Here is a 26,066-nt window from a genome sequence, read left to right on the forward strand (position 1 = left end):
GTGCGTGTCTCCTTATAAACAAACCGGCTGCCCTCTGCCGTGAGGCCAATGTCAGCACACCTCTCCGTTAAACCGCGCAGCGTCTCACCCCACTAAGAAGCCGCTAATCACTTGATTTAATTTGACCAGATAATTAGACAGGGACATACATAGGTACTGGTGTACGGGTTCTATTGATCCGCACTGTATTTCTGGATCCCTCTTTGGCAGAAAAATAGCCGGGTGAATGATGGCGGAGAAGCTCTGGCATTTAATGGCTCACTAGATTACAAATCAATGGCTCTTCTGAGGGAGGACATTTTAAGCCGTTAAATGGCATTACGGCAGGAGGAGGGCAGCTGGGGAAGGAAGACAAAGAAAGGTAAGTGGAAGGTTAAAGAGGTTTACTGGGTCCAGAGAGAAGTATTTGATTTAAACTATTTGGATGTATCTTCACAGCTCATGTTTCCGGCAGGTGATGTTAAAGACACAAAGGTTTGCACTGTAGAGGAAACGTTCCTTTTTCCACGAGGCTTTTTGAGTAACAATAACAACATTTTGGTCTTTGGTTATCCACCGATCCAATTTCATAATTTCATTCACATAATTTAAATAACATATAGAGCAAAATATGACCAATGATGGGCTCCTTGTCACCGATACCCTGATCGATGCTTTTTGAGTCTGAACGGACCAACATCGAAACATGAGCGACACAAAGTGTTCCTCGATTGGCCTCCTGCCCTCTGGGAGAAGATACCGGAGCCTCCGTCCTCGCGCCACCGGGCTTTTAAACAGCTTCGTCCACCAAGCTGTCAGGAAGCTGAACTCCCTCCTTCTCCCCCAAGACTAAGACTCCCCCAAATGTACTAGATGCTAGATTTCTGACTGCTGCTAAAATACACATCAAAATACTTTGTTGTCTAAATGTTTTGTTTTTTTAAATCTACCTGCTCTTAATTATATTCATCTTTACTTTATATGTTGAACTGAAGCCCCCTTGTATGTTTGGTATACGTCGAGGAATTGACAACAAAGCAGACTTTGACTTTGAAAAAAGTGCTTTTTCCCCCTGAAAACAATATGGATTCAAACCCGGTACAGGTTGCACACCATACTGGATCACATGGAAAAATAATTGCCTCAGAAAACTCCTCTCCAACCACAGATACAACCCACACACACACACACACACACACACACGGGTCCATCAGTTAAGGCAAAGGTGCAGATTCCCAAGCTTCGACCATGTGCTCGGCAAGGCAGACAAAGTGCACCCAAAGAACTGGTGACACGGTCTCGAGTTAACACTAACAAACAAGGAGATCGAAGGTTTGCGCAAACCACGTTTGGGTCTCACATTTCTCCCTTTGTGAAGAGAAACAGCTGTGATTACACCAGGCCTTCCGGCGTGGATAAATAATCCATAAAAATCCTAATCAGGTGTCCGCACTCTTCCCACTGGATTGACCCTGCGCCACGGGACTCATCCACAATGGACCTTTGTGACTCCATATCTGCGCTCGCCATCGGACTGCACCTCCGCATCAAAGGGCTTCCTCCGTTATTTACACGGCGTTCATTACAGCAAACAATCCTCCGCGTGGTCAGCCAAGCGGCCCGTTATCACGGGAACACACTCGCTGGCAGCCGGCGCTGGATACGGATATTAGCCGACTTACTAATGTCGATATGTGGAGAACAGTGCCTCAAGAACACTGCGTGTCATCCACAGGTAACCACATTTGTTAGAAAGGAGAAAAAAATGCGTGGTGCATGGCGTCTTTAGTGAAAACCATGGGGGGGCCTCAAGACAATAGTGTTTGGCTCGATAGCAAAAAGGGGCCGATGATTGCAGCTGTAACCTTTAACAAACCATCACGGAGTGCGACATCGTTTAAATTACAGTGGGAGGACGGGCATAGGAAATCGTGTTAATGCTGTAAATCCATTTCCTGTCTTGACACACACACACAGAGACATTTCTTCATATTGTACACGTCTTAGAAAATTGACTAACAAACTAAATGTGTTTTTTGCCGACTTTGTGGGGTTATCGGGTTGCGCTGCTGTGGGTGTTGTCGTGCTCCCATGCTGTGGCATTGTCTTTGGGACTGTATTTGCTGACAAGGAAACAGAACATCCTGACACGGATTAAACCTCAGCCAAGTCCCCCCCCACACCTTCCCCCCCGCTCACGGGACCCAACCTCCGGGGACAAATTGGGTAGCGGCTACTGGCGTCAAGTGTGTGATTGAGAGCTGAAGCCTTTCTGCTTCTGCTCGTTACTGTTGATATAAAACTACACCACCGGTACACACACACACACACTCAGGCCACTTGCACAAATTGAGTAACTGTTAGAGCAATCGCAGCCTGGCTGAAGACCGCGGGAGTCGAGGTGTGCAAGGAGTGCATCAGTAAAAGAGGAGTTAGAAAAAGAGAGCAAACTAATTCACCTTAAAGAGTTCAGGCACACGGAGGTCTGCAAGCTGGAGTAGAAGCGCAGTGAGAATATAATCATAAACTCTTCCCTTAAAGCTGCTCAAATCCCTGTTTTCATATTCAAAATGGATCAAGATACAATGTTTAATGTGTGACCCGCATAAGAACACCAGGTGATTCCGCTCGACAGAACTTTTTTTCTCATTTTTCAGATAATTATTTGGAGTCTTGGTCGACTCCCATCAGCTTCGTTCGATAGATAAAGTTGGCAACGAGCTGGTGAATCCCGATGAGCTTTTAGCAGCTGGATATTTCACCCAGGAGTTAATGGAGACCAAGCAAAGCAAATAATTAGTGTACATTCATCAGGTGGACACAGAACTCGTCATAGTTGATCCGACTGCAGAAACGTGACAATAAGCAACATGTCAATGCAGACATCATGACTTCGGCTGTTTTTACGGCCCGCTGCGGTAAAACAAACAATGACTGCAGGTTTAAGTGATGAATATGTTGGGAATAGAAGATTTATGAACGACACACAGCATTTGCAAGGCCTTACTCTTTTTTTTGCCGACTGCAGCTCCCGGCCCACTCCGAACCCAACTGACGGCCATTCCACTGAGCCCAACGGGTCTAACAAAGATGTATCCCTTTACACCACAGCAAGGTCAAGGGCAGAGAGGGCGTTTGGCAGCCAGTCGAGGATCCCCCCCCCCCTACTGCAGTCAGTCATCATCAACCGCATTGGCTGGCTGAAGCTCACACCTCCCACTGGATCAATAGGAACAGGATCACGGGTCTGGTCCAAGGGGGAAGAGTTCAGAGATGGGTTTCGCTTCTTATAATAAGATGGAATTTATATTCATATTTAAGTGTGATCTGTAGGAATTCTCACACACAAAAATGTTTCCCGCACACTGATGTATCCATCATTATGCACTGCAACTGCAAAGGTGAATAAATTAATAATTTTTCAATCTAGAAAAAAAAGCGCATTATCAAGTATTCTCTGGTTTCAGTTTCTATAATGTCAAGATGTTTTGTCTTGTATGATTGAAGATGTTTGGATTTCATTGATCTGTTGTTGCGGAAAATGTGTTATTTTAATGTCAACTTTAATTCTTTGATATTGCATTTTTCACAAATGTCTTACGAACCAAACAGTTAGTAAAGAAAATGCACAGTAATGAAAATGATTGTTATACTCAGTTTTTCACATCCTTTGCAACAGTACAATTACTATCATTATCCTAATAGCATCATTAAAAACCTGATCCTTACCGTTCATCTTTTTGTCCTACTACAATAACTCCAAACCAAACCGAACAAAAAACAGGAGAGAAAATAGCACACGGCACAGCGAGTTTCATAATGGTACTTGCTTGATCTGAAGAGTTTTCACCTGATTGCAAAAACCACCACAATGTACTGCGTCGCTATGGCAACCGGCAAAGCCGATGCAGAGACGCTAGCCTTCCACAAGGCTGCAGCTCAGCAAGAACATAGCATCTTGTCCATGAGTGGAAGTCCTTCGATAAAGCGTCCCCCATCCCTCACGGGGAGCATAAGGAGATGGCGAGTTTTGCTCTTGCTGACCCACGCAGCCATCGTTCATGTCCAGGGGAATGATTGAAACACGCGGGGGGCATTGGAGTGGAGAAATTTGCTGAGGAGGCAGATGTTGTTTCGACTGCTCGCCGTGTTTTTAAACCCGCGAGGCTTTCTGTAGCGATGAAGCGGAGTGCTCGGACTGGTAATTAAAAGCTTTCACTCCTCATCTTGGTGGCCGGCTGGTTTAATAGCGGATATCTGTCAGCGACGCTAAAACCGCGGCGCGGCAGGAAGACAAAGGGATGACATCTCCATAAATCTAGTGAGAGGCGGAAGTACCATGAAGCGTACGGTATAAAGGTGGTCGTATAAATCAGAAAAAAGACCTGTTCTACCCAAATATTTAACGGTTTGGCTACTTTAGTTGATGGAGTAGCCTTCAGAGGAAAGCATAGAAGGAAAACTAAGGTGCAGCCAATATAGAGCTGCAGGGATTTATGGGAATCTATGGAGCCTGGGTGATTCATTCGAAATGCCATTTACGAGGCAGCCTTCATAAGTTCAACGGTATAAATGTATTGATTCTGTTTCAGACAAATCTGTATTTGCACTGCAGTGGACCTGAATGATTGTAATCTTTCTGCTGCAAATCATTGGTAATGGTAATGGCTTCCATTTTTTGGCCTAGTGGGAGTTTCCGGCCACTATTTGTTCTGCACGGCTGCGTTCAATTCAGAAAACGACTGACAGGAACTCGATCATTTCACTCAGGTGACCGGACTGAACACCAATGGTTCTGGTTCCCAGCAGACGGGACTGGGACTACACAGAAGGGCCCCAAATTTAACTGTAGAGATGAAGGTTCGACCAGCTATGGGTTTTGTTTGTTTTTTTACCCCTTTTGAATAAAATCCATTATTATGGTGAACACAAGAATAGACCTGTAGGCCCTGACCCGTGATACAATGAACCTACCAAGAAAGAGATGGACAGATCAAATAAATATAAGAAAGTATACACAAACCAGGGTGGAGCATTACCCTTCAAAGGGGCCACTGACGATTTGTGCTGTGCAACCAAACACACAATAAAATGTACACAACAACGAACATAACATTTGAAATCCAATAAAAACACACCCTCGTTTTGTTCGTCAACATAGACATCAAGATGCATGCAGGCAGTAACAATAAAAACACACTACGGGGTGTGGGGGGGGGGGGGTCTTGTGTGCCCATTTTGCAGCGCCCCGGTCATTGCCCTTTGTGAACATTACACATTCAAGTCACACACACATCTGTCCACAGACAACGTGCCTCCGCACAGGAGGAGAGCATCTTGTCTGCTAGCCTGCAGCCTCCTGCGGCTAACGGGCAGCGGCAGGTGGATCGAAGCCATCGGCTTAAGTGTGTCTGCCGCTTACCTTTCAGCACCACCAGCACCTCGCCTCCGGCGGCGGATCCGTCCGCCTCCGCGGAGCTGCCGGTCGCGGGTTCGTCTCCCTCGAACAGCTGGTTCACCTCGCCCTGGATGTCCGAGGGGCGCCGCTCTCCGTCGCTCTTGGAGACGGTGAATCTCTGGCTCATGGTTGTCGCCGGTGAGACCCAGCGGCGGGGTCTTCTATGCCACGGTGACCGGGGTGACGGGCAAAAGGGCGACGAGGGGGAATTGGGCTCTCGCTTCGGTCGCTACTGTGGTCCACCCTTCGGTTTCTGATAAGTTTTTTTATTTTTTTTGTCCCGAGACTGACCGGAGCGAACCGTCGCTCTTTGTCGGGTAATTAGACGCGTAATGCCGACTGGACCGTCTCATCAACCGGTGTCTGGGGCCACCGCGCGCCCCCGGGTCCTAAAGCCGAAGAGTCCGAGTCCGTCGCGCCGATTTGTTGAAAACGTAAACACAAAAAATCGCACTTTACTACGCTCGACACGAGGAAAGGCATCGTGCCTACCGTCTTATCTAATTTAATGTTATTTTATAATGTTGTGTTTTCCAATGACGGCATTTAATGCAACAAAGCCCTCCATAGTTGCGGAATTGCCGTTGCTAGGCAACCACAGAACACGCTTACATCAGGTTGTAAAACGGTTTCCGTTGTCTTAGAATATTTATTTTATTTTTTTCATAAATAGTTGTATGTGTAGATAAAAAAAATGATGGAAAATAACTAGTTGGTGCCAATGATTATTTATCAACCAGCAGTGTAACTGAAAGCATGCCATGTACTTCACCCCATGATGCATATATTGTACCTTTACTCCACTATTCAACAGACCGGTTTCGGTACCATACTAATTATTGTATATTATTATGGGTTAAGCTACACTGTACCATATACAGTAATTCAAATCAACATAAAGCTCCAGCCATGGCATTTGATAGTGTCACGGTGTGGTTCACTTCATGTTATATTTTGTAGTTTTCTGCCACTTGTGTCCTTGGGTAACTTCACTTCCTGCCTTGTCCCGTCATCCCCTGTGATCGTCTAATAGTTTCCACCTGTGTCCAATCACCTGCACCTCCCTAGTGTATTTAAACCATGTGTGTCTGTTGTCACTTGTCGCGTCATTGTCTTTCGCCACGCATGTTCTTGTCTTTTGTCTTGGATCCCCGTAGGTTCATGCCTGTGTGTTTTTGCCCCTTGGCATTTTGTATCTAGTAACTATTAAAGTCTTTTGTTTCGGAGAAGTCTGCATCTGAGTCCTGCCTTCCACCCGCACCCCTGACAGATAGTCAAGCAACTCACCCCTGCGCAGAGTAAGCTGCACCAAGGATGTGGTTTTGTGGCTCACTTATCCAAATAGGTCATTCTTTAGTGACTCATACACCATTGGAACTATGGTTAAATTTATTGCCAGACCTAAAGAACTGTGGTTTTATGGTAAACAAAAAAAAAGATTCTAAAGGCTGTGGACTTCCTTTAAAGGTTTCACTTGAACACATTCAGGCTCAGACTCCGTATCAGACATGTCACACCTTTCACCATCGAACATCACCCAGATGGAGAGCGCAAAGGGGGCGAATGCAGTGATCTACACGTTGTTGGAGTTGCTGATTGCCGTTAGCTGCTGTCTTGGTAATGCACTGGTCATTTTGGCGCTGTGGACCAGTAAAAGCCTTCACCAGCCCACCTTCTGCCTCATCGTCTGTCTGGCCGTGACCGACTTTCTGGTCGGCCTCGTGGCCATACCGTTGGCGGTGTTCGTGGACAGCAAAGTAAAGACTTCATTCCACGTCTGTCTCTTCCTCTGCTGTGTGACCATCCTGTTGACCCTGGTCTCAGTTTTGTGTCTCATGGCTATCGCAGTGGACCGCTTCCTCCGGGTGTATATACCTCTCAGGTGAGCCCATTCAGACGTACTCACGCTTCCTGAATGCAGAGGCAAGTGAAAGTGTTTTTAAATCAGGAAAAAGTCTTTATGTTTTCAAAACTACAATAACAAGATGATCTTTGTTAAACATGTTCATACATGGTCAGAGCACTCAAATACATACATGTTTGGCGAGGCTAATCATTGCTTGTTTTCTGCATGCAGGTACAAAAGGACAATAACGCAGAGACACTCTTGCCTTGTGGTAGCAGCGTGTTGGCTGCTGGCAATACCCCTGAGTTTCGCTCCCATGCTTGGATGGAACCAAAATGGCACCATGTCAGTCAACCCGACTATTGAATGCAAGTTTATAGAAGTGGTGCCCCTGTCGTACCTGGTTTACATGAGCTTCTTTCTCTGCAACCTGATACCGCTGTCGGTGATGACTGTATTGTACGGCTACATCTTCTGCACCATCCGAGGAAACCTTCGAGAGAAACCAGGCGAGAGACCCCAAAATACGTCTCAGAACTACCTGAAGAAAGAGAAACTGCTGGCGGGGTCTCTGTCTCTGGTCTTGTTTCTGTTTGCCCTGTCCTGGCTTCCTCTCCACATTATGAACACCATTGATTACTTTAGTGGCAAACATGCTGTACACGAAATAGCTATCTACGTTGGCATCCTGCTGGTGCACGCTAATTCGGCTGTAAACCCAGTCGTGTATGCGTTCAAAATAAAAAAGATCAAGACAGCGTACATAGAGCTCTGGAGAAAGTACATCGCGTGTCGAGGAGAAAACCAAGGGACTCAGACAAGCCAGTCGACAGACAACAATCTCAGCAACGAGTGAAGGAAGATTCCTTCATTCGTTTTAAATTACGGCGTATTGATGAATACAAAGCTTGTCCATTTTATCTATACTCAGCTTTGCTTTTTTTCTGAAGATGTATTTTGTGTCTTTACTTTTTTGTGAGTTTTTACTTTCTCTCTGCTGTGAACAAATAATATTTGTTCCACTGTCTTTAATCAAAAGTGGACTAAACTCTCTCAATACTGTACTCTTACTGTTGTGCTGGACGCACACGATAAACAACGTTTTCATGTGATTGAGTTAAACTGCAAACAAGTGTACTTCCCGTAATGTTTTGTATTTGTAACAGGAAGTGAAACTCATCTGGAAAATTTATTGGAATAAAATACTTTGTGGTTTGAACCGCTGCTCTATCAGACTTTTTTGTTGTGCCCATCCGTCAGATGAGTATTACTTCCTTTTTTTACAACTGATTTACTATGACTTTCCACTTTCACCTCTTACCATAAACATAGTCCATGTTCACAGAAAAACATATATTCAGGGAAGAAAAATTGCTTATGAATTTTTAAAATGTAATTTCTAACCAATTTCCATTCATGCACTTGGACGACAGCAGAAATCTCAAAGACGGATAACTATCTGCACGGCTGGACTGAGGTAATTGAGTTACGACCGAGGCCGAATTGGGAGCAGCGATAAAGGTTCACCGTTGGAAAGAGTTTGGATGATAATGATTTTAGGTTTGCATCAGAAAAAGACTGATCAACATGAAGATGTAAGATCAGTGCTAACGTAACCCTTGCTGGCTTTCCTCGGTGTCCTGGTGTACAAAGACCAAAGCAGAAATTCTGTCAGGAGAAAATAATAATAGCAGCTTTAAGAACATAAATACTATCCTGGCAACATTCAACTGTTTAATTTATTTTCCATACAATGCACTATTTACCATATTTTAGCATAAGTATGTTATAACATATTTTACCATTACAAGGTTCACACAGGAATAACCTGTGTCTCATTGGGAGGCCTAGTTTTAATTAATTTCTTTTTCTTAATAAAACTGCATGCATTAGTTCTAAAGTCAGATTTTTAATATGGTAATTCCTTTACATGGTGGTGGTGGTGTCACCACTTCCAACCTGTAGCCTGCAGAGGCAGAGTGCACATAGAGCAAGTCCAAATGTCTTAAATATATGATTAATTACATCTATCCCAGAATTCTGCACAGGCTGTGGGGGAGGGGGGGCAGTAGCTTTGTTCAAGCCTTATACTTATAACCCTTATACAACTTCTTCGCTGTACTTTGATCCGACATAAAGGTTAAAATGTCTCTTCTTTCATCAGCTGAGTTAATTTTCAGCTTAGGGATTCCTCATGTGCAGAGTTCATCCGAGCCGCTGCTTGGACCGTGGTGGCTCTCCACACGCAACTATTTCACAACTTTTCAAGGCTTGGTAAGTAAAAAAAAAGCGTTATGTTATTATGGAACTAACGTTTGCAGACGAGCGGTAACCGTCGAGCGGCATTTTAAGTACGTTTTGCGGCGATTGAATTAGTAAAACGTTACACAAAAAATAATTAATTAATTGAAGTTCTGCACCAACGTGAAGTGAGCTAAAGTAGAGTTTAGCAACGTAGAGTGAGCTAACATAGAATGAGCTAACGTAGAGTTTAGCAACGTGGAGTGCGGTAACGTAGAGTGTAGCAGCGTAGTGAGCAAACATAGAGTTTAGCAACGTGAAGTGAGATAACGTAGAATTTAGCAACGTAGAGCTTAGAAATATAGAGTGAGCTAACGTAGAGTTTAGCAACATAGAGTGAGGTAACATAGAATGAGCTAACGTAGAGTTTAGCAACATAGAATGAGCTAAAGTAGAGATTAGAAACGTGTAGTGAGTTCATGTTGAGTGAGCTAACGTAGAGTGAGTTAGCTCAATGGTAGACACGTAAACTGACGTCACCAGATGTCCCATGAGGAGCGATGCCAGTGACGTGGTCTGGTTGTCGTGTGGTGACTTTAAACGTGTTGTATTGCCGCTCATGCTAACGCATGGGTTTGTTTGTGACTCTGTAGATACAAACTGCATTAGCTGTCTGTACAGTTACTCTAAATAATAATAATGATGATGATGACGGGTTTGTCAAAGAGATTGATTAACGTTACATGATAAAAAAAATGGGATTTGGGGCTTCTTACAATTATTACCTGGAAGAAGCAGAGCTGAGACAAAACGTGAGACTTTGACCACCATCAGTAAATGCCAAGATATTGTGAAATAAATATCTAACTACAGTGAGTTTTTTTGTGGTTAGTCTGTTCCGCCCCAATCCCAAAGATACTCAATTTAAATGGAAATAAATATAATAAATAGTCCTCATACTCGACAGGTTATGGAATGGATGAATTTCTTTACTTGAATGGGTATTTTTTATATTAAATGAACAAATGATGGACTAATAGTTGCAACTCTTTCATACATGCTCAGGCCAATGCTCGTCAATTTGGATTGCATACTTTCTAAAGCATCTACTTTACTTTCCAGCTAAAGCAAAATAAATGAACACACTCGGATAAAATTATGCGTGATTTCACATTTTAATCCTTTTATTTTATTTTGTTCCTTAGTTTCTCTCTTGACCATGCAGCCGGTGATCCGTCAGTACCGTCCCTCAGACAAGGACGCAGTGCGCGCCCTCTTCAGCAACGGCATCAAGGAGCACATCCACCCGTGTTTCCGGAACGCCATCACCAACCCTCTCAACCTCGCCGTCGCCCTGGCTCTGTGTGTCGCGGGCCGCCTGCTCGGCTCCGTGTCGGGCGCTGTGGTGCTAACGGGAGCCTGGGTGGGCCTCGTGTACTACTGCTGCCACGAGGTATACGCCAGCTACGTCAGGGAGAAACTCCGGACGGACATGCAGGACATCCCCGGGAACTATCTGAGCCGGCCGGACGACTGTTTCTGGGTGGCGGAGGCCGAGGTTGATGGGAGGACCCGGATCTTGGGCACGGTGGCCGTAGTGGCCAAACAAAGTGGGGAAGAAAGACACGGAGAAATGTTCCGGATGGTCATCTCGCCGACGTGCCGTCGGGTGGGCCTGGGCCGGCGGATGACCCAGACCGTGGTTGACTTCTGTAAGGAGCGAGGCTTCTCCAAGGTGGTGCTGGAGACCAGCTCCACCCAGGTGGCTGCTGTGCAACTGTACGAGAAACTGGGCTTCAGCCAAGTCGGCTCACACAAAAGAACCCTCACTTCTGATTGGATTCTTATGCTTACCAAGGTGTGGATTGTGATAATGGAAAAACCCTTGTAGTCCCGGCTATCACTGTCTGCCGAAGTGTTAAAGGGCTTTACGTCCATTTACCATTTCTGAAAAAGATCAACTAATGTTCCTCTTCATCCGTGGTTTAAAGTTCTCTGTGATGAATACTCGACTGCTACAATGATCAGTAATGACGTCTCACTGCTTCAGCAGCAACACTAATTGTCAGGTTTTCTCGTAGTCGATGCAACTAACTATTCTGAATCTTTTACACATTATACTGTTGTTTATTATAAGTTTGCGCCAATATTTAACTTACTGATGAATAATGATTCTTTTTAAAGTGCTGTGATTTTCTTTCTCACAAATTGACCAATCACATTCGTGTTTTATGCACAAAGACAGGCAAGTAAATAAAATCACTCAAATTGTTTTACACCGCCGTTGGGTTAGCTTCGACACATCGTCCTCTTTTTAACATGCGTGGACAACAACAATTCACCCGAAAAGTCACAAAAAGTACACCAGTGAAAATGAGTATAACTTCACACACAACAAGAGGTGCAACACAACTAGCAGGAGCTCACAGCGAGTCACACCGGCGTCCACTCTTCTCACTTAAGAGCTTCTTTAATTCACTCCTCGCCATCAAACGGACACACTCAATATTTAAACCCTGGTGTGGACGAACAATAAGAATCGCACACAGAAGTTTAAACAATAGATGCAACATTTAGTGATCTATTTGTCTCGGAACAAACCAATATTTTACATTTCTGGCTGAATTGTTTGTGACATTTTAATATTGGGCTAAAATGTCCATGTTGACACCACGAACAGAACCCAATAGAGGTGTTTGATCTTTGTTGTCAGTTTTGACTTGACGTTTTACATATTTACACTGATAAGATTTCAGGTTGACAGGAGCTCTCCCAAGTTTCAAAGACCAAGTTTTGTTTGGTAGCCCTCAGCCAACAAACCACAGCGACGCGAACAATAACTACCAATATACATACAAACACACAGAAGGAAAAAAAGTTACTAAAATGATACAATGTGTTGCTTTGAAAGTGGAAACTGAGTATTAAGTGCAGGAGAATCAGAATATAATTTTCCACAGCTGATGCTCTCTGTTTCCGAATGAGTTGCAGCTACCGTGGTGTGCGTGCGTGTGTGTGTCTGTCTGTGTGTGTTGCGGCTACAGCTCCGGGGGGGGGACATTCTGTTCCTCAGTCCGTCTGTCCCTGCTCGCATTGTCCCGCACGTGTCACCGTGTCCCGCTCGGGGGACAGACCGGTCCCGCTCTGGGCCCGTTGGGGTCCTCGCTGATGTTGCTCACGGACCCCCGAGCAGCTTTGCAACAGCGAAAACGTGTCAGCAGCATTCAAAACAACACCATATCCGCTTGCCCACACTGACGTTTCAGAAGCAGCCGAGGTGTTTCAGTCAGGAAGGGGAAGGTTTCTGGTACCGGCAGTGTTCACTGCACAGTCATTGCGGTCGGATTCCTATAATTAAGGTTCTGATTAAATTTCCCAAAGGTTTAAGTATAAATGAAAGTGGGTGAACACTTTGAATACGTTTCCGGGCAGTTGAATTAAAGTAGAATACTACTTAGGTGTCGGGTTTAAGAGAGGACTCAGGAGCAGAATGATGAACAGGATAGGCCGTCTTTATTTAGTTCAATAGATCAAAAACACAAAATCGCTCCATTAGGAGGAAAAACACAAAAACTACAAACAGGCTTGAGGAACTGAATCCATAAACTGAAACTAGAATCGTCCAGGCCGAGGGCCACCGAGTCTAAGGCGACGGGCCCCGGTAGGTGAATGGTCGGTACACTCCAGCACCAGGGAAAGGGAGCCGCAGACTATAAGATACATGAGGGCAATGGGAAACAGTTGGACACAATCAGGGATCAGGGGAGACGATTCGACTGGCGACACATGAGGGGCAAGTGACCTGAAACGAGAGAGGGGTTAATCTTTCAAAATAAGACAGGAAATGACAAGACAAGGCACGGAGACGAGAAAACCCCAACTAGATCTCACCGCGGTGTGACATTAGGGGGTAAAGGATCAGCACTGATATTCCAGTAATATAATAAGTACTTTTACTTATACAAATGAATTTAGCCGATAACACCTTATTATTCTTACCTGAAGCCTAAGAAACTGGGCCTCGCTGGGCAGTTTTTAAGATGGACGTTTGTTATTATTGAGGTCGAGGCTGTGATTCATAAAGGCACAGTTATAGAATCCTCATATGATTTCACAGTAACATTCAAATTCCAGTCTACACAAACACGTATATAATCAGGATACTGTTGCACTCACAGTGTGTGTTTCTTCATTCTACCACTGGGAGGTGCTAAAGGTTTAAAGTCCAAGTCCAACACCCGGAAGCTGCAGATGCTCCTTGCTGCTTTGTTTTAGGGCTGTGAATACACAATACACATACAGACACACACACACACCAATCCCAAGTGTGTTTTTGTTGTGCTTTTGGTTTCAACCAGTCAACAAGTCTCTCCGCCGGCTTCAATCAAACAAAATAATTGTGCTGTAATAACTTAAAATGATCATAAACCCTTTGAAATGATTTTAAAATGACGATGCTTTCACTCCAAAGGCCAGAGGAACGATCCTTCTGTATCAGCTTACATGAAAACACTGTTTTGTGCAGCATTGAAAGGTGAAGACAACGAGGAGGTCACTTAAACAGTCTCTCTACCTGCCAGCAGGTGGGGACTCCTCTGCAAAAATAAGATGACCAAACTTAACAAATCTAGTTTAAAGTCTTCTTCAATACAGCTTAATGTTCATTTGGTTAATAATGCTCTCAAAATAGTCCAAAAAAAATCTGGGTGTGTTTTGGGGCGGGGCTAACCTGTGACTGACAGGTTGCTACAAGAGCCATACACGTCTCAACGTCACTTCAAATATCATTTATTCTGTTGTTCACTTATGTTAAGGTATCAAAATCAACCTGCTAGCAAGTCTAAAGCTGACTATTAAACAATAATTCATATATGTTTGATCCATGCGTGGTTCACATACACTCATTTTTAAAGTATTGCACGTAATGTAAATAGCTATTCAAATGTGAATAAAGTTTCTTTAAGCGTCCATTTCTTTCGACGGGCCTCCTGTCGGTCTCTCTGCTCATCTAAATCCCCCCTTGTTCACGTCCGCGGACCCACAAACGTACGACTCTCACCTCTACACACATTTCACCGCAGCGACTGTTTCAGGTGACTGACACCTGGGAGCGCTCCAAAGCAAAGACTGCGATTGCGAAAGCGGCGGTGAAGTCGCTATCGCCTGTGTTAAAACACTTGGCAGTGTTTTAGTGTCCTCTGTCCGTCCGTCAAAGGCTCTGAGTTCAACTCCGGCGCTGAAAGACAAACAAGACGGCAATTCTGAATCTGTGGCAGCGTTTGAGAGGCCGAGGAGGCAAACGTGTGGCGGTCTGTGTACGGCAACACACAGCAGGTGTAGACTGGGTGGTGATGAAATATATTTCACACTGTAGATTTACTTAAGTCAAACATGTATGTTTATTGTTGATAATACTATACTGTTTTTGTGTTTATTAAAAAATGAACAGAGGTTAGCCTCCCTAATGAAGAGGACACTGTGATCAAATACCATTTTAATGGATGAAAAGAAGGAAGAAGCAGTGATGTCAGGAGCTTGGTGAGCATGGAAAATGTGTTAAAAAAGAGGTGAAATGAAAGAAACAAGTGTCAAATTGGGAGGACTGTGGTTTGAGCATCTTCAAAATAACACACATTACATCCACAGTCCGATGACCATTCGTCCTCATTCAGGAACCGTAAATATCCGAAAGATGACAAGAGGCCGCCGTCTGGTCAGGGGTGATCGCTGACGTGACGTGAAGTTTGATCTATTTACTTTTTAAAATTCCTTTATTTCAGAAAACATCTCCACGCTCGGTTTACGTTTGTCTCTTCTTCAGGGAAGCAGCACACCAAAGACAGCTACAATGCGCACAACAAATATGACTGAGTGTGAAAAAGGAGCGTGAGTCTGCGGCCTGATTAGTGTGATGCAACACGCCGGGCCGCGCGCGTCCAACGAATGGAACAGCGGGTTCACGACGAGCCGAGAAAATCCTCCAATTGCACAAAACCGGAGGGCAACCGCCCAAGTACACACACGCACGCAGCTGCCAAGAAGCGCACAGGTATTTGATCAGGTCATGTTGACAGATTGACCCTTTAATGACAAACAGACGGACATCTCCTCCCGGCGCCTCGGGAGGTCGGCAGAGCGCAGGGCCCCGACTTCCTCCTGCGGGCCGTTAATAAAGAGCACAGCTCGGGTCAAAAGGAATAAACGAGCTGCGGGAGACGCACACACACACACACACACACACACACACACACACACACCTTGCGTCACCGGGTTTGTCATTCCTGTTTTTGTTTTTCGTACCATAGATGGAAGGCACGGACGTAATGTTTTTATGACCCCGTGACCCTTTGAGCCTAAAGCCCGATAAGGCCTGGACATGTTTTACTCAGGTTCCTTTGAGCAACTGATTTACTGTAAAGAAAGACAACGGGTACGTTATGTATTGTATTGATCTGCTGATCAACGGTTTAATAAACACATCTCCAAAAGTTAAAACAAAGGTACTCATTTATTTAAGATTAAAGGGGTAATAGAAGATTTAACATTTTTGTTTCATTCAAATATGTTTTTAATTTGTCATTACGGGGACTATTTGCATTATTTAATAACAGAAAAGTTGGTGTTTCAATTCAACCAATAAAGTCTATAAAATGTTATTGTGATTACCTTCTGAAGCCTCTTTATATGAATGTCTCTTCCCCTTTGTTAGTTAATAATATATTAATCATCATTTAACACAGGAATACAGGAGTGAAGCGGTATCGTGCGTTATTTCAGGATATTCAACTCTCAACTCACAGAAATCTCTTGAGGAAAAAAAACACTCGTAAGTTCATTTGTGACCTTGAAAACAGAAATCAATGGAGGAGTCCACTTACTTTCTCATCTCATATTTGTTCTGTTGCTTTTGTGAAACTCGCCTTGTTTCCGGAGCCTTTGCCCACTTCCCACTTCGTCTTCATCGGCATTCGCAGTTTGTTAAGTTGCGGCGGACCTTTCGATGTTTTGACTTTTTCACGCCAACCTTTCGGGCAAAAACATGGATGGGACGAGGTCATCAACAGATTCACGTCAACTGAGTGACCTCACTCTGCTGATGAAGAACATGTGACACCAACCAAAGACCTGGAGTGGAGATTTCTGAACTCCTACTTTTCCTTTTCCGCGGCCACAACAAACCTTAACTTTGAACTCTTTAACACACTCTGCTTGTCCCGTCGACTGTACCGGACAGAAAAAGCAGTTAAATCCCACACGGGCCCAACTTAATACTAAACAGAGGCGACTAACGTTTTACAGTGCTCTTTTGGAGAAAATGACTTCCGCTACGGTGAAATAGTATTTATCACCCAATAAACTGCCACTGATGCATTATTGACATTAACTGCCTCACAACTTTTACAAGAAACCTCAGCCAGCAGCCTCAGCCTCCTAAATATTCTGATTGTCAAAAACGCTCAGTGGGGCAGAGACGAGAAACTCCAGCTTTGTTTTTTTTCAACTCTCCGTCCTCTGTTGTAATAAAGAAAAAACAAGAAGGGGCCCAAAGAGTTCGCATGCGACAGATCAGAGTCCCCCGGCGGGAAAGACCTTGAGAAGGTCGATGCGGTTCGATTGAATACAGTACGAAAAACAAGGAGTGTGGGGGCAGCGGCGGCAAACATGCACACACATGTTGGTGTGATGACGCAGTGAGGGGTTATTGATCAGATGGGCGGGTAATAACATCTGTGGAGAGGTCAGTCACTCCGTGGACGCCGAGCGAGCGTTCACACACGCAAACAACTGGACAATAATGCGCGTGTGATGTCGTTTAAACATCTTTAAATGGGACGTTTAGACGGATCTGTAAAAACGGGTAGAGTGAAACATTAAGTCGCATAAAGAGACATTTGTGCTTTACACCCCCGGGTGTATTTCACAAGTGAACCCTGTGTGAGACCTTAAGGTGTTAACCTGGTTTGGGCCGACTCATCAGTCGCTGCTGTGGGGATAAACACATCGACCTTTGATAAAAACAGGTACAAGAGAGCAGCCGACACACGCTTCACCCTGGTGCATTTGCGTCCTTACTTTATTTTCTACATTGGACCAAATGAATGAACTGGTTTCCCATCTTTTTAATCCTGCGTTCCGTGCATCTTTACTTCTATATTTCACTCAGCAAACGTTTTATATATTATTTTTTATATTTTGGTTTGAATGTTTGGCCTGTATAATTTTATGTACAATATTTCAATATCAGAAGGAATTTCCTGGTTGAATAAATGTAAAACCGGTTAAATGAAATATATTACGCATTAAGGTAAGAAAATCTTTCAGCTGAGAACCTGAAAAGTTTGTTATAACACATAATGTATCCTGTGTGTAAGGTGCGTTATCATGATATTTAAACCCTAATTATTTTGACACCTCATAGATGTGACGGAAAGAGCTGTGGTCAAAGAAGGAGTCGTTTTTTTGCTTAGATAAAAAAAATGTATATGGTATATAACGTCCATGTAAATGTCCTAAATGATACAGCAAAAGTACATAAGTGCATAACCGCAAAACTTACTGAAAGTATCAAAAGTCAAACTATCCAGAGTGTTTTATTAATTGTAATATTGTTGTTTGTTCTTGGAGCCAGGGGGTGTTTCAAAGTGTGAGGTACTGCATGTTATCACTGTCACATCCACGCCAATAAGTCCTGGGGGGGTAGTTGTAAGGCGGCGGGGGGGGCGGGGCATCACTTTGGCAAAGGCGAGGTCGACCGGTGCATGTTTTTTAGCTCATTCACTCATTTACTTACCACCTTGTTCCCCCCTTGCACACACACACACACACACACACACACACACACACACACACACACACACACACACACCGAGGTTGTAAGAGTTCAGAGCAGGGTACACAAGGACCCCTCTGAACTCAGCAAGTTGGCTCCTTTCCAACAAATATCTCACCTCAGCTGCATAGCTCAAAACAGACCATAACTTACCTTGTACCCCCCCCCCCCCCCCCGACACACACACAGTAACACAGTTAATATACTGTGATGTTTTCCAAAACAACCGCGTTTAAAACCTTCTTTTGATCAGGCTGGATGACCTCGGGGCTTCGTTTCTCTACGACATGAACACACACACACACACACACACACACAGCGTGGGCGCGACCCGCTCCCCGGCACCAGAGGCAGACAGATGTTGTAACAGTCGGTGTGAGTGATGAGCTGGATGAAACCACATCTGACTCTGTAAACAACCAATGAGGATGTTCGACAAAAACAGGGACTGCGAAAAAACAAAAAACGAGGGGAGCGAGCCGGGGAGCCGGGTCACATGGGACAGGTCACCTGCACACATGTTGGAACGAGCATGTGCCGCCCACCCCTGTTGCCTGTAAGCTATATAGGCTAACCGGCTGCAGCTCACTGTGCAGGCGAGGTATCCATCTTTCCATTCTCGATAAGAAAGCACATTTTCCAAGACATTGAGCTAGATAGCTGGGGGGGGGGTGGGGGGCATCATTTTACTTTGTAGTGTCATCTTCAATACTGCATTGAAAATATAGTGTTAACTAGTATATAAGAACATCTGTTAATTAGAGTTCATTAAAGACAGAGTACCGCTGAGGCTGCAGATTGATTTGGTTGTAAAGGAAATTACTGCTTAGTATTTTAACTTGATAATGGCTCGGAATGAGGCGTCACATATTACCCGTGGGGTAATTATTAGTCCGGTGCGAAGCTGCCCAACAGTTTTGAGTGAAATACGCGAAGTCCGCCCGCATTCATTGTCTGGACGTCACAGCTGTCTGAACACAATGTCCTGGCGATCCATCCAGAAACCACCAGCAGACGTTGCGTTGCCACCCAGAGAGCCACGGCGCTAGCGTGACTAAATCAAGTAGGCCGTACAAGTGCTGGCTCTCGCCTCGTTGGCGCCAAAAGCAACATCTGGAGATGCAGATGCAACACTCACATTCCGGGCAGCTTACGGCTTCCTCTGAAGGTGGTTTGATCAGACGGAAATACAAGTTAACATCATCTATTGCAGACGCAATGAACAAGTGTAGCATTCGACTCAATTACATTAAATCAGCATGAAGAGCGATCAAGACATGACTCGCGCAACTTGTTTCTACGGGGGGGAAAGTGGAACTTGATGTTCCTTCCTCTTTGCCCATTGCCATCACCTCTGCCACACAATAAAACAGGCTCAATCTATTTGCCACTGATACGAGTGTCTCGACACGCTTGTTTGGATGGTTTTCCTCCCCATTTCATTCATGTCATTGAGCAACGGCGTTTTGCTCCCCGTGAAACTCGATATTGGTACACTGCGGAGTGTTTCGACCCCCCCGTGAGTGGCGCGGAGTGTTCCCATTTCTTTTGCTCGTTCCTGAAAAAGCCTCCCTTGAGACTCCCGTGTTTGCTCACCCTCTCTTTATGAATGAAGAACACATGCCACATGTCACGCGACGATCAAAGCATAACATTTCCTGGAATTGTGTGTCAAGGGCTCTTCTCTGTAAGCCGGTGATCTGGTTACTGGTTACAGATGTGGAGAACATTCCCGTCGCTGCGTAGTAAACAACACTGTCATCCAGGAGACCAGGAGGTGTTGGGATCTTATGCTTGACATGGTTTCATCTGTTCCCGCTGGCTCTTAATTAAGAGCCATGGAACGGCTACTCCATCCGTGCCCCCGTGGTGCTCAGACCGTGAAGGGGGAGTCGTATATCTGCTAAGTAATGTGGAACGGATCGGTGTGAATGTACACTGGGGAAAGCAAAGGAAAGCTGTAAGCAGGGGCGGGAATTTTGTCCAGTAAATCGAGACTCACTCGAAACCCACGATATCCATCAGATACACAGCAAGATTCTTGTTCTTTGCAGCAAATGATTATTAACAAATACATCTAAGAACCATGAAAAAAAAAAGATAAAAACTTCAGGTTTACAAGTGATATCTGATCGTTGGGTGATGGTGTAAAGAAATGCCACATTTGAATGGCATTCAAGGGTTTCTTACTGATGCATTTCAGGCTTTTTATGTGTCACGTTGTTGGCATTTAGGTTTAGGCAACAACACCACTTAGTTTGGTTACAGAAATACAAAATAATTAAGTAAAACTTAGCAACAAAGAACACATTCTCAATCCCGATGCTTGGTCAGTGGCCCTAAACACAAACTATGATGCTCTCACTTCCCCTCTAGTGTCGGATTTGCATGTGGCATGGAAGCTGTGTGAGTTTCCCCAGTTACATGTCTATGAATATCCTTTCAAAATAAACTTCTGAAGTTAGGCTTAGGCAACACAACACAGGTAATTAGGATTAAGCAAAGAGCTTGGTTGACTTTGACTCGCCTGAGGCCCCAAATCCAAATCCCAAACCCTAACAATTGGTACAAAGTAGGACGGCTCTAATTCAAGGAGCGTATTGTTCTGATCCATGTAAATGGATGTATAAACTAGGACTTTCTCCATACAAGTTAAATTATATAATAGTTACATTAACTTTTATAAAGTCTCAGCTACAGAAGTTACAGTAGTTTGAAGAGCTTTTACAAGCTTGTCGTTTAACTATGGGATGTTTATTTGGTCACCAACCACCGCGAAGCTCGAATGGGGCAGCGAAATGTTATCCGCGCTCTGTCTTGCGCGGCCGCCTCTGAATGACCACCAACAGGCAGGCTGACAGGACACCGGTGCATGATGACATCAACCCGAGGAGCTCTTGTTTATAATGATAAGATAACAGAGGCAGGGCGATGGGTTTATGAGGCCGTGGGGATGCACTGTATCTGGGGGTCAAAACGTTGGCAAATTTACCCGTGAGGCTCAGGTCAGTGGAGAGGCCAAAGTGTGTCAACGACGTAGTCAACGAGGTTGATCTAGGGCCTACGGAGGCAATGGTGACATAACCACAGCAGGGAAATCGGTCAATTTCTTATCACCTATATGCATTATCGATGCACGTGGAGCCGTCTCGAAAAGGCGCACAACTTTTCTGATCACGTTGTTGACAACACCAACGGATGCCATTTACTGTTTACTGTTGAGTTGGAGCTTTTCCTCCGGCGTTTGTGAATGCACACGCGCCAATCAGTGATGACAGGCAGAGATTATCAGCTCTGACTCAACCTCGTTTCGTATTCCCTTTGATTTACTCATTACATTCTGCATTCTTCACACTGGCCTGGCGCTCCAGGCCGATCAGCTGGTCCAGACCACCATGAATTTTCCAGGTGCTCCGGATGGCCAGTTTGGACCTGCCCACAAAGGGCTAATAACCCCCCCACCCCCTCCCCCCCGTCGAGACTACAAGTGTAACAGACTTGTTTTCCACTTTGCACGTCCACCACGACAGATCCACCCTAATTGCAATCCATGTGTCTGCACTGTTTTTTTTGGCGACGCACTTCTCAACTCTGTCTCACAGGCGTAGCCGCGACCTGGACCTTTCATTTCGGCTTTGGGTACTGTTGTTTTGCCAACACAAACGGAACCGTGAGATTGATGCATGAAGTTTGGAAAAAGGCTGCAAACCAGCATTTAAGCGGAGGAGACGCAGTTACCAGTGGGACCACCTGCGGCCTCTACAGGTAAAAGAAGCGAGGCAGGTGTCATCAGTCAATCAACGGCAGTACACAACAGGAAATAAAAGGTGTGTGTGAGTTACTGCAACCACAAGAGGCCCTTGAGCATGCAGTAATAAGTGAGGGGCCAAAACATGATGTAGTCCGGTGCAGAAATATGCAAGATTAGACGTGGACAGACACACACGTGCACGTAAATAGAATCGATATAATGTACCTACATCAAACTTTGACATTAAAACATCAGCTGTCTTCAAAGAAGACTACAAAGTATGTAGCCGTGAAGGCACAGCGGTGCTTTGAGCTAAATGCTAACGTCAGCATGCTAACTTGTTCACAATCGCCATGCCAACATGCAGATGTTTAGCAGGTAAAATGGTCTGAGTTCACAGTGAATGTCACATTAAATGTGAACACTTGTGACGATAAGCCTTAAACACAGCGGAGGCGGAGGGGAATATAGGGCACTCATAAATATTTGAAGAACATCATCTTCCCAGAGTTTGTGCCAATAGAGCACAGAGAGCTCGTTCCACCATTTCGGAGCCAGGACGGCAAAGAGTCCGTCAGTGAGGGAGGGACAAAGCAGTTTTGCAGTGCGCGGGTCGGGATGTCGGGTTTGACCATGTCCTGGATGTAGACTGGACCCGATTCACAGCACGGAGCGTGAGTACCAATGTTTTGAACTGGATGTGGGCAGCCACCAGTAGCCAGTGAAGAGAGCAGAGGAGTGTTAATTATGAGATTCGAATATGCTATACTGATTTTCTATGGGCTGCTACCTTGAGTTTTCCAGGACACATTTAGTTCACCTTTGTTAACTGCACCCTCTCAGTGAACTACAGCAGCAGTTCACCTCATTTACTTCCGCCTCAACAGGCTAATCTCTTTAAAGGGAACGATGCGGTGCTAAAATTGTCAAACTTTGGGGAGCAACAATGATTATTTAAAGAAGCTTTTTTTTTACTGTGACATATTTGTGACCCTTGCGTTTATGACTTTGCTGTTGCCTATTGACGTTTCCCCTTTCCAAGGAGGGGGGCCTCCCTTCTACTGAAACACTTTCCATTCCTTCAGCTTGTTGCCATCAGAGAGGCGGGAGGGAGGGAGGTAGGGAGGCCCTCCTCCATCCAGGGAATCCTGCCCCAAGTACTGAGGCAACAGCAGCCTCAGTGTGCATAGGAGGAGGTCAGCAAGTTCACGGAGATCTCCTTCCTCAACCGGCATCCAGCCCTTCCCCGTAATCCCTGTACCTGACCTACTTTCCGACGCTCTACAGGCTTTTGTGTGACCGATCAAATGAATATAAAACCCCTCGCTTGTCAGTGTCGCGAATCCTCATGTTTCGTGACATTTGAATTGGCCCCGATGTCAACGGCGAGGAAGAATGCTCGATTAAGGCCACACAGAATGTGCAACGAATCGGAGCGTGTTGACGGCGCCGCGGCCGCACGTGCTGCCGGGAGAGGGGGACATGGCGGTGGGGCGCTCCTTGCATAACTGCACTCATGCTCTATTGTAAATATTTTCAGTCTTAGTGTAGGAGTGGACTCCGGGGGAAGGGGGCACCTCGCATTCTAGGTCAGGCGTTGTGAGAGGCCGATGTGACTGAAAGGAGCAGCTCCATCTCCGCTATGGGTTCCCACGAAATCTTCTGCGAGAGCCTCCGCATGGTTTTTTTGAGCGTGACTGTGTTTCTCCGTCCCGCGCGAATACGTAATAGCCTCCACTTCAAACCCCCCAAAACACCGAACTCACTGACCTTTCAGTCAATTTTGGGCAGTTTGAGTCACCAGGTTCGCCTGCTCTGTGCGCTGATAACGCCACATCTGCCCTGGGGGGAGGTCAGCCGTCCCGTATCTCAGTCCAGCAGTTATCTCTCTGCCTGCTGACGTTCCAACAACAAAGCCCCCCTCACGGGATGAGTGTAAGACAATGACGACGCAACAGCAAATCAGGAGGATATCTGAGAGACGAGATGATGAAAGTGTTTCTGGTGAATAAAAAATGAAGGTTTCAGTCCCTTTAGGAGGGTCCGGTTTCATTTCAGATCAACAGATCATTTAGTGCTTAAAGACAACAATATATTTAATACTACGTGAATCAGATGGAAGAAGTTAAAAATATTTATTTTTTCTTATTTGACACACACTATTTCTACAGCGCTTTCTATAGTTTTGTTGTTGTTTTACTTTCTTTCTTTTCTCCAATAGATCATGTTGGCTGTTATTATTAAAAAGTTGACACTTCTCTTCCTGACTGAGTACAATAAGTCTCCTTTGTGTGTTATCTTCCTTTCAGAATTTGCTAATTTATTAAGGTTAAATTCTGCAATTCTTTCCAAAATATCTTTTTCCAATAAATCTCCCAAAAAACAGCAGTTGCATACACACTTACAACAACATTTGCTTCTATTTCAGATATTTATCTACATATATTTAACATGAAACTACAACAAAAAGTATTGTGACAGAAAATAATTGATTAACAAATAGCACACACACACACACATCCTCTATTTACACTCTTATTACGGTAAAACGGCGTCACTCACTTATTCTACCCGAGGTCACACAGGGGAGTATTGCGTATGACTATTTGCCCAAGAGGACATCACGAGAAAACATGTTTTCTCTATGACTTGCAGCTTGCGCAGCGCCGGCCGTCCGCAACACGTCCAGTGTCACCTTGTGCAACAGACAAAGCCTTCGTCAACAACATGCTGCTCTTTATGTAATAAAACCGACGCTCTCGCTCCATATTACGCCCCAAAAACCTGATGCTCACTCACGATCATTCTGCTCTGAATAAATGCTTGCAATCCATAAATATATAAAATACAACATTTCTTATGATGTAGATGTCCCTTACCCAAACACGAACGAGTTGCTGAACAGAGAACACAGAAGAAAAAAGAACTGAACTTCATCAAAAACAGTCTCTTGCTTGGTCGTCTAATGGTTTCAGCTCGAATTATATTTGACCTCTGCCACACAGAGGAAATATTTATCACAGCATTTCACACTTTCCCCCCCAAGAGGCCAGTTCACTTGTCATCGATGTTCAGCTCCTGAACAAAAAAACACATTTGTTTTGTGGCTCTTGGGGCTTTTTTTTTAAAGCTTCGTGAAAACGAGCCCTGTGAAGTCATCGGGCATTTGCTCAGCGGGGGGGCTTTCAGGCTTTGTAACACAGGCAAACTGTGCCGGGGGACATGGACATAAACCGGGCAAGACGAGCTTTATTTCAAACATCGCTTTGACAGACAATTCTTACAGTTTTCAGGGTTAGAGAAAGATGTTGTGTCAAAAGTGCTTTGTTAAGGTCGAGGGGTCACTATGGCAACAAACACGACTCTCGCTTTGAAAACAAGCGGCAGCCTAACCTGTTCCTTTCAAAATGTCTCCTCACTTCCTCTTTTACTCCCATCACAAATACCACGGCGACGTCTTCAGCAACGCAAAGTACAGCTGTTGAGAGATGAAGGATCCAGATGTTTTTTTTGATGTTCGGACTAATACTCTTGATATTTAAGCCTCCGTCTCATCAATTTTAGTCGGTTATAATAAGTCTTCTAACTGAGGATGAGAAATAGTTGTATGCGGCAGATGAAACAACTGACGGCTGTTTCGAGGTTTGCCAGCCGAGAGTCCCTGAATGAGCCGGTTCCCAACACGGGGCCCCTGCACATGTTAGTTAAATCACGCCATTTATGTGAGGGAGCGAGAGAGTGAGTGTATAGAGGAGCGGGAGGAGGTGGTTTCGCTGCAAACAAACTCATTAACTCTTTTACAGAGCTGATATCGAAAAGGCTGATCAATTGATCAAATGAGGATTTTCTGTGTGTGTTTTCTATTGTGTGTGCTTACTTCACCTGCACTTATGAAATATAGTTTCACACAACTGGCAGTTACGGTTTATTCTAAGAGACCACGTGGAAACCGTTTAATTAC

At 44.7% G+C, this 26,066-nt stretch overlaps 3 protein-coding genes across 5 annotated transcripts in view; 2 read left to right on the plus strand and 1 right to left on the minus strand.

Moving 5' to 3' along the window:
- slc12a5a (solute carrier family 12 member 5a) overlaps positions 1 to 6,028 on the minus strand; it is a 107,319-nt gene extending 101,291 nt beyond the window's left edge. For both annotated transcript variants that reach the window (XM_040204757.2, XM_040204756.2), the window contains exon 1: positions 5,402 to 6,028. In XM_040204757.2, coding sequence (XP_040060691.2) covers positions 5,402 to 5,564 — 163 coding nt within the window. In that variant the 5' untranslated portion in view covers positions 5,565 to 6,028. The remainder of the gene's footprint in view (positions 1 to 5,401) is intronic.
- Positions 6,029 to 6,833: 805 nt separating this feature from the next.
- On the plus strand, positions 6,834 to 8,502 carry LOC120835657 (adenosine receptor A1). Its single transcript, XM_040204768.2, has 2 exons — positions 6,834 to 7,319; positions 7,515 to 8,502. Exons 1-2 carry the CDS (start codon positions 6,946 to 6,948, stop codon positions 8,137 to 8,139), a joined length of 999 nt encoding a protein of 332 aa, XP_040060702.2. The 5' UTR covers positions 6,834 to 6,945; the 3' UTR covers positions 8,140 to 8,502.
- A 100-nt stretch (positions 8,503 to 8,602) lies between these two features.
- Positions 8,603 to 11,800, plus strand: nat8l2 (N-acetyltransferase 8-like 2). 2 transcript variants are annotated; one of them, XM_078092937.1, is made up of 2 exons: positions 8,603 to 9,557; positions 10,730 to 11,800. In XM_078092937.1, exon 2 carries the CDS (start codon positions 10,744 to 10,746, stop codon positions 11,413 to 11,415), a length of 672 nt encoding a protein of 223 aa, XP_077949063.1. In that variant the 5' UTR covers positions 8,603 to 9,557; positions 10,730 to 10,743; the 3' UTR covers positions 11,416 to 11,800. The 2 variants fall into 2 exon arrangements, with proteins under 2 accessions (XP_077949063.1, XP_040060706.1); XM_040204772.2 differs by having other exon boundaries at positions 9,550 to 9,634.
- Positions 11,801 to 26,066: the final 14,266 nt, after the last annotated feature.

The sequence above is a fragment of the Gasterosteus aculeatus genome, chromosome 17, assembly GCF_964276395.1.
Source record: "Gasterosteus aculeatus chromosome 17, fGasAcu3.hap1.1, whole genome shotgun sequence".
Taxonomy (NCBI): Eukaryota; Metazoa; Chordata; class Actinopteri; order Perciformes; family Gasterosteidae; genus Gasterosteus; species Gasterosteus aculeatus.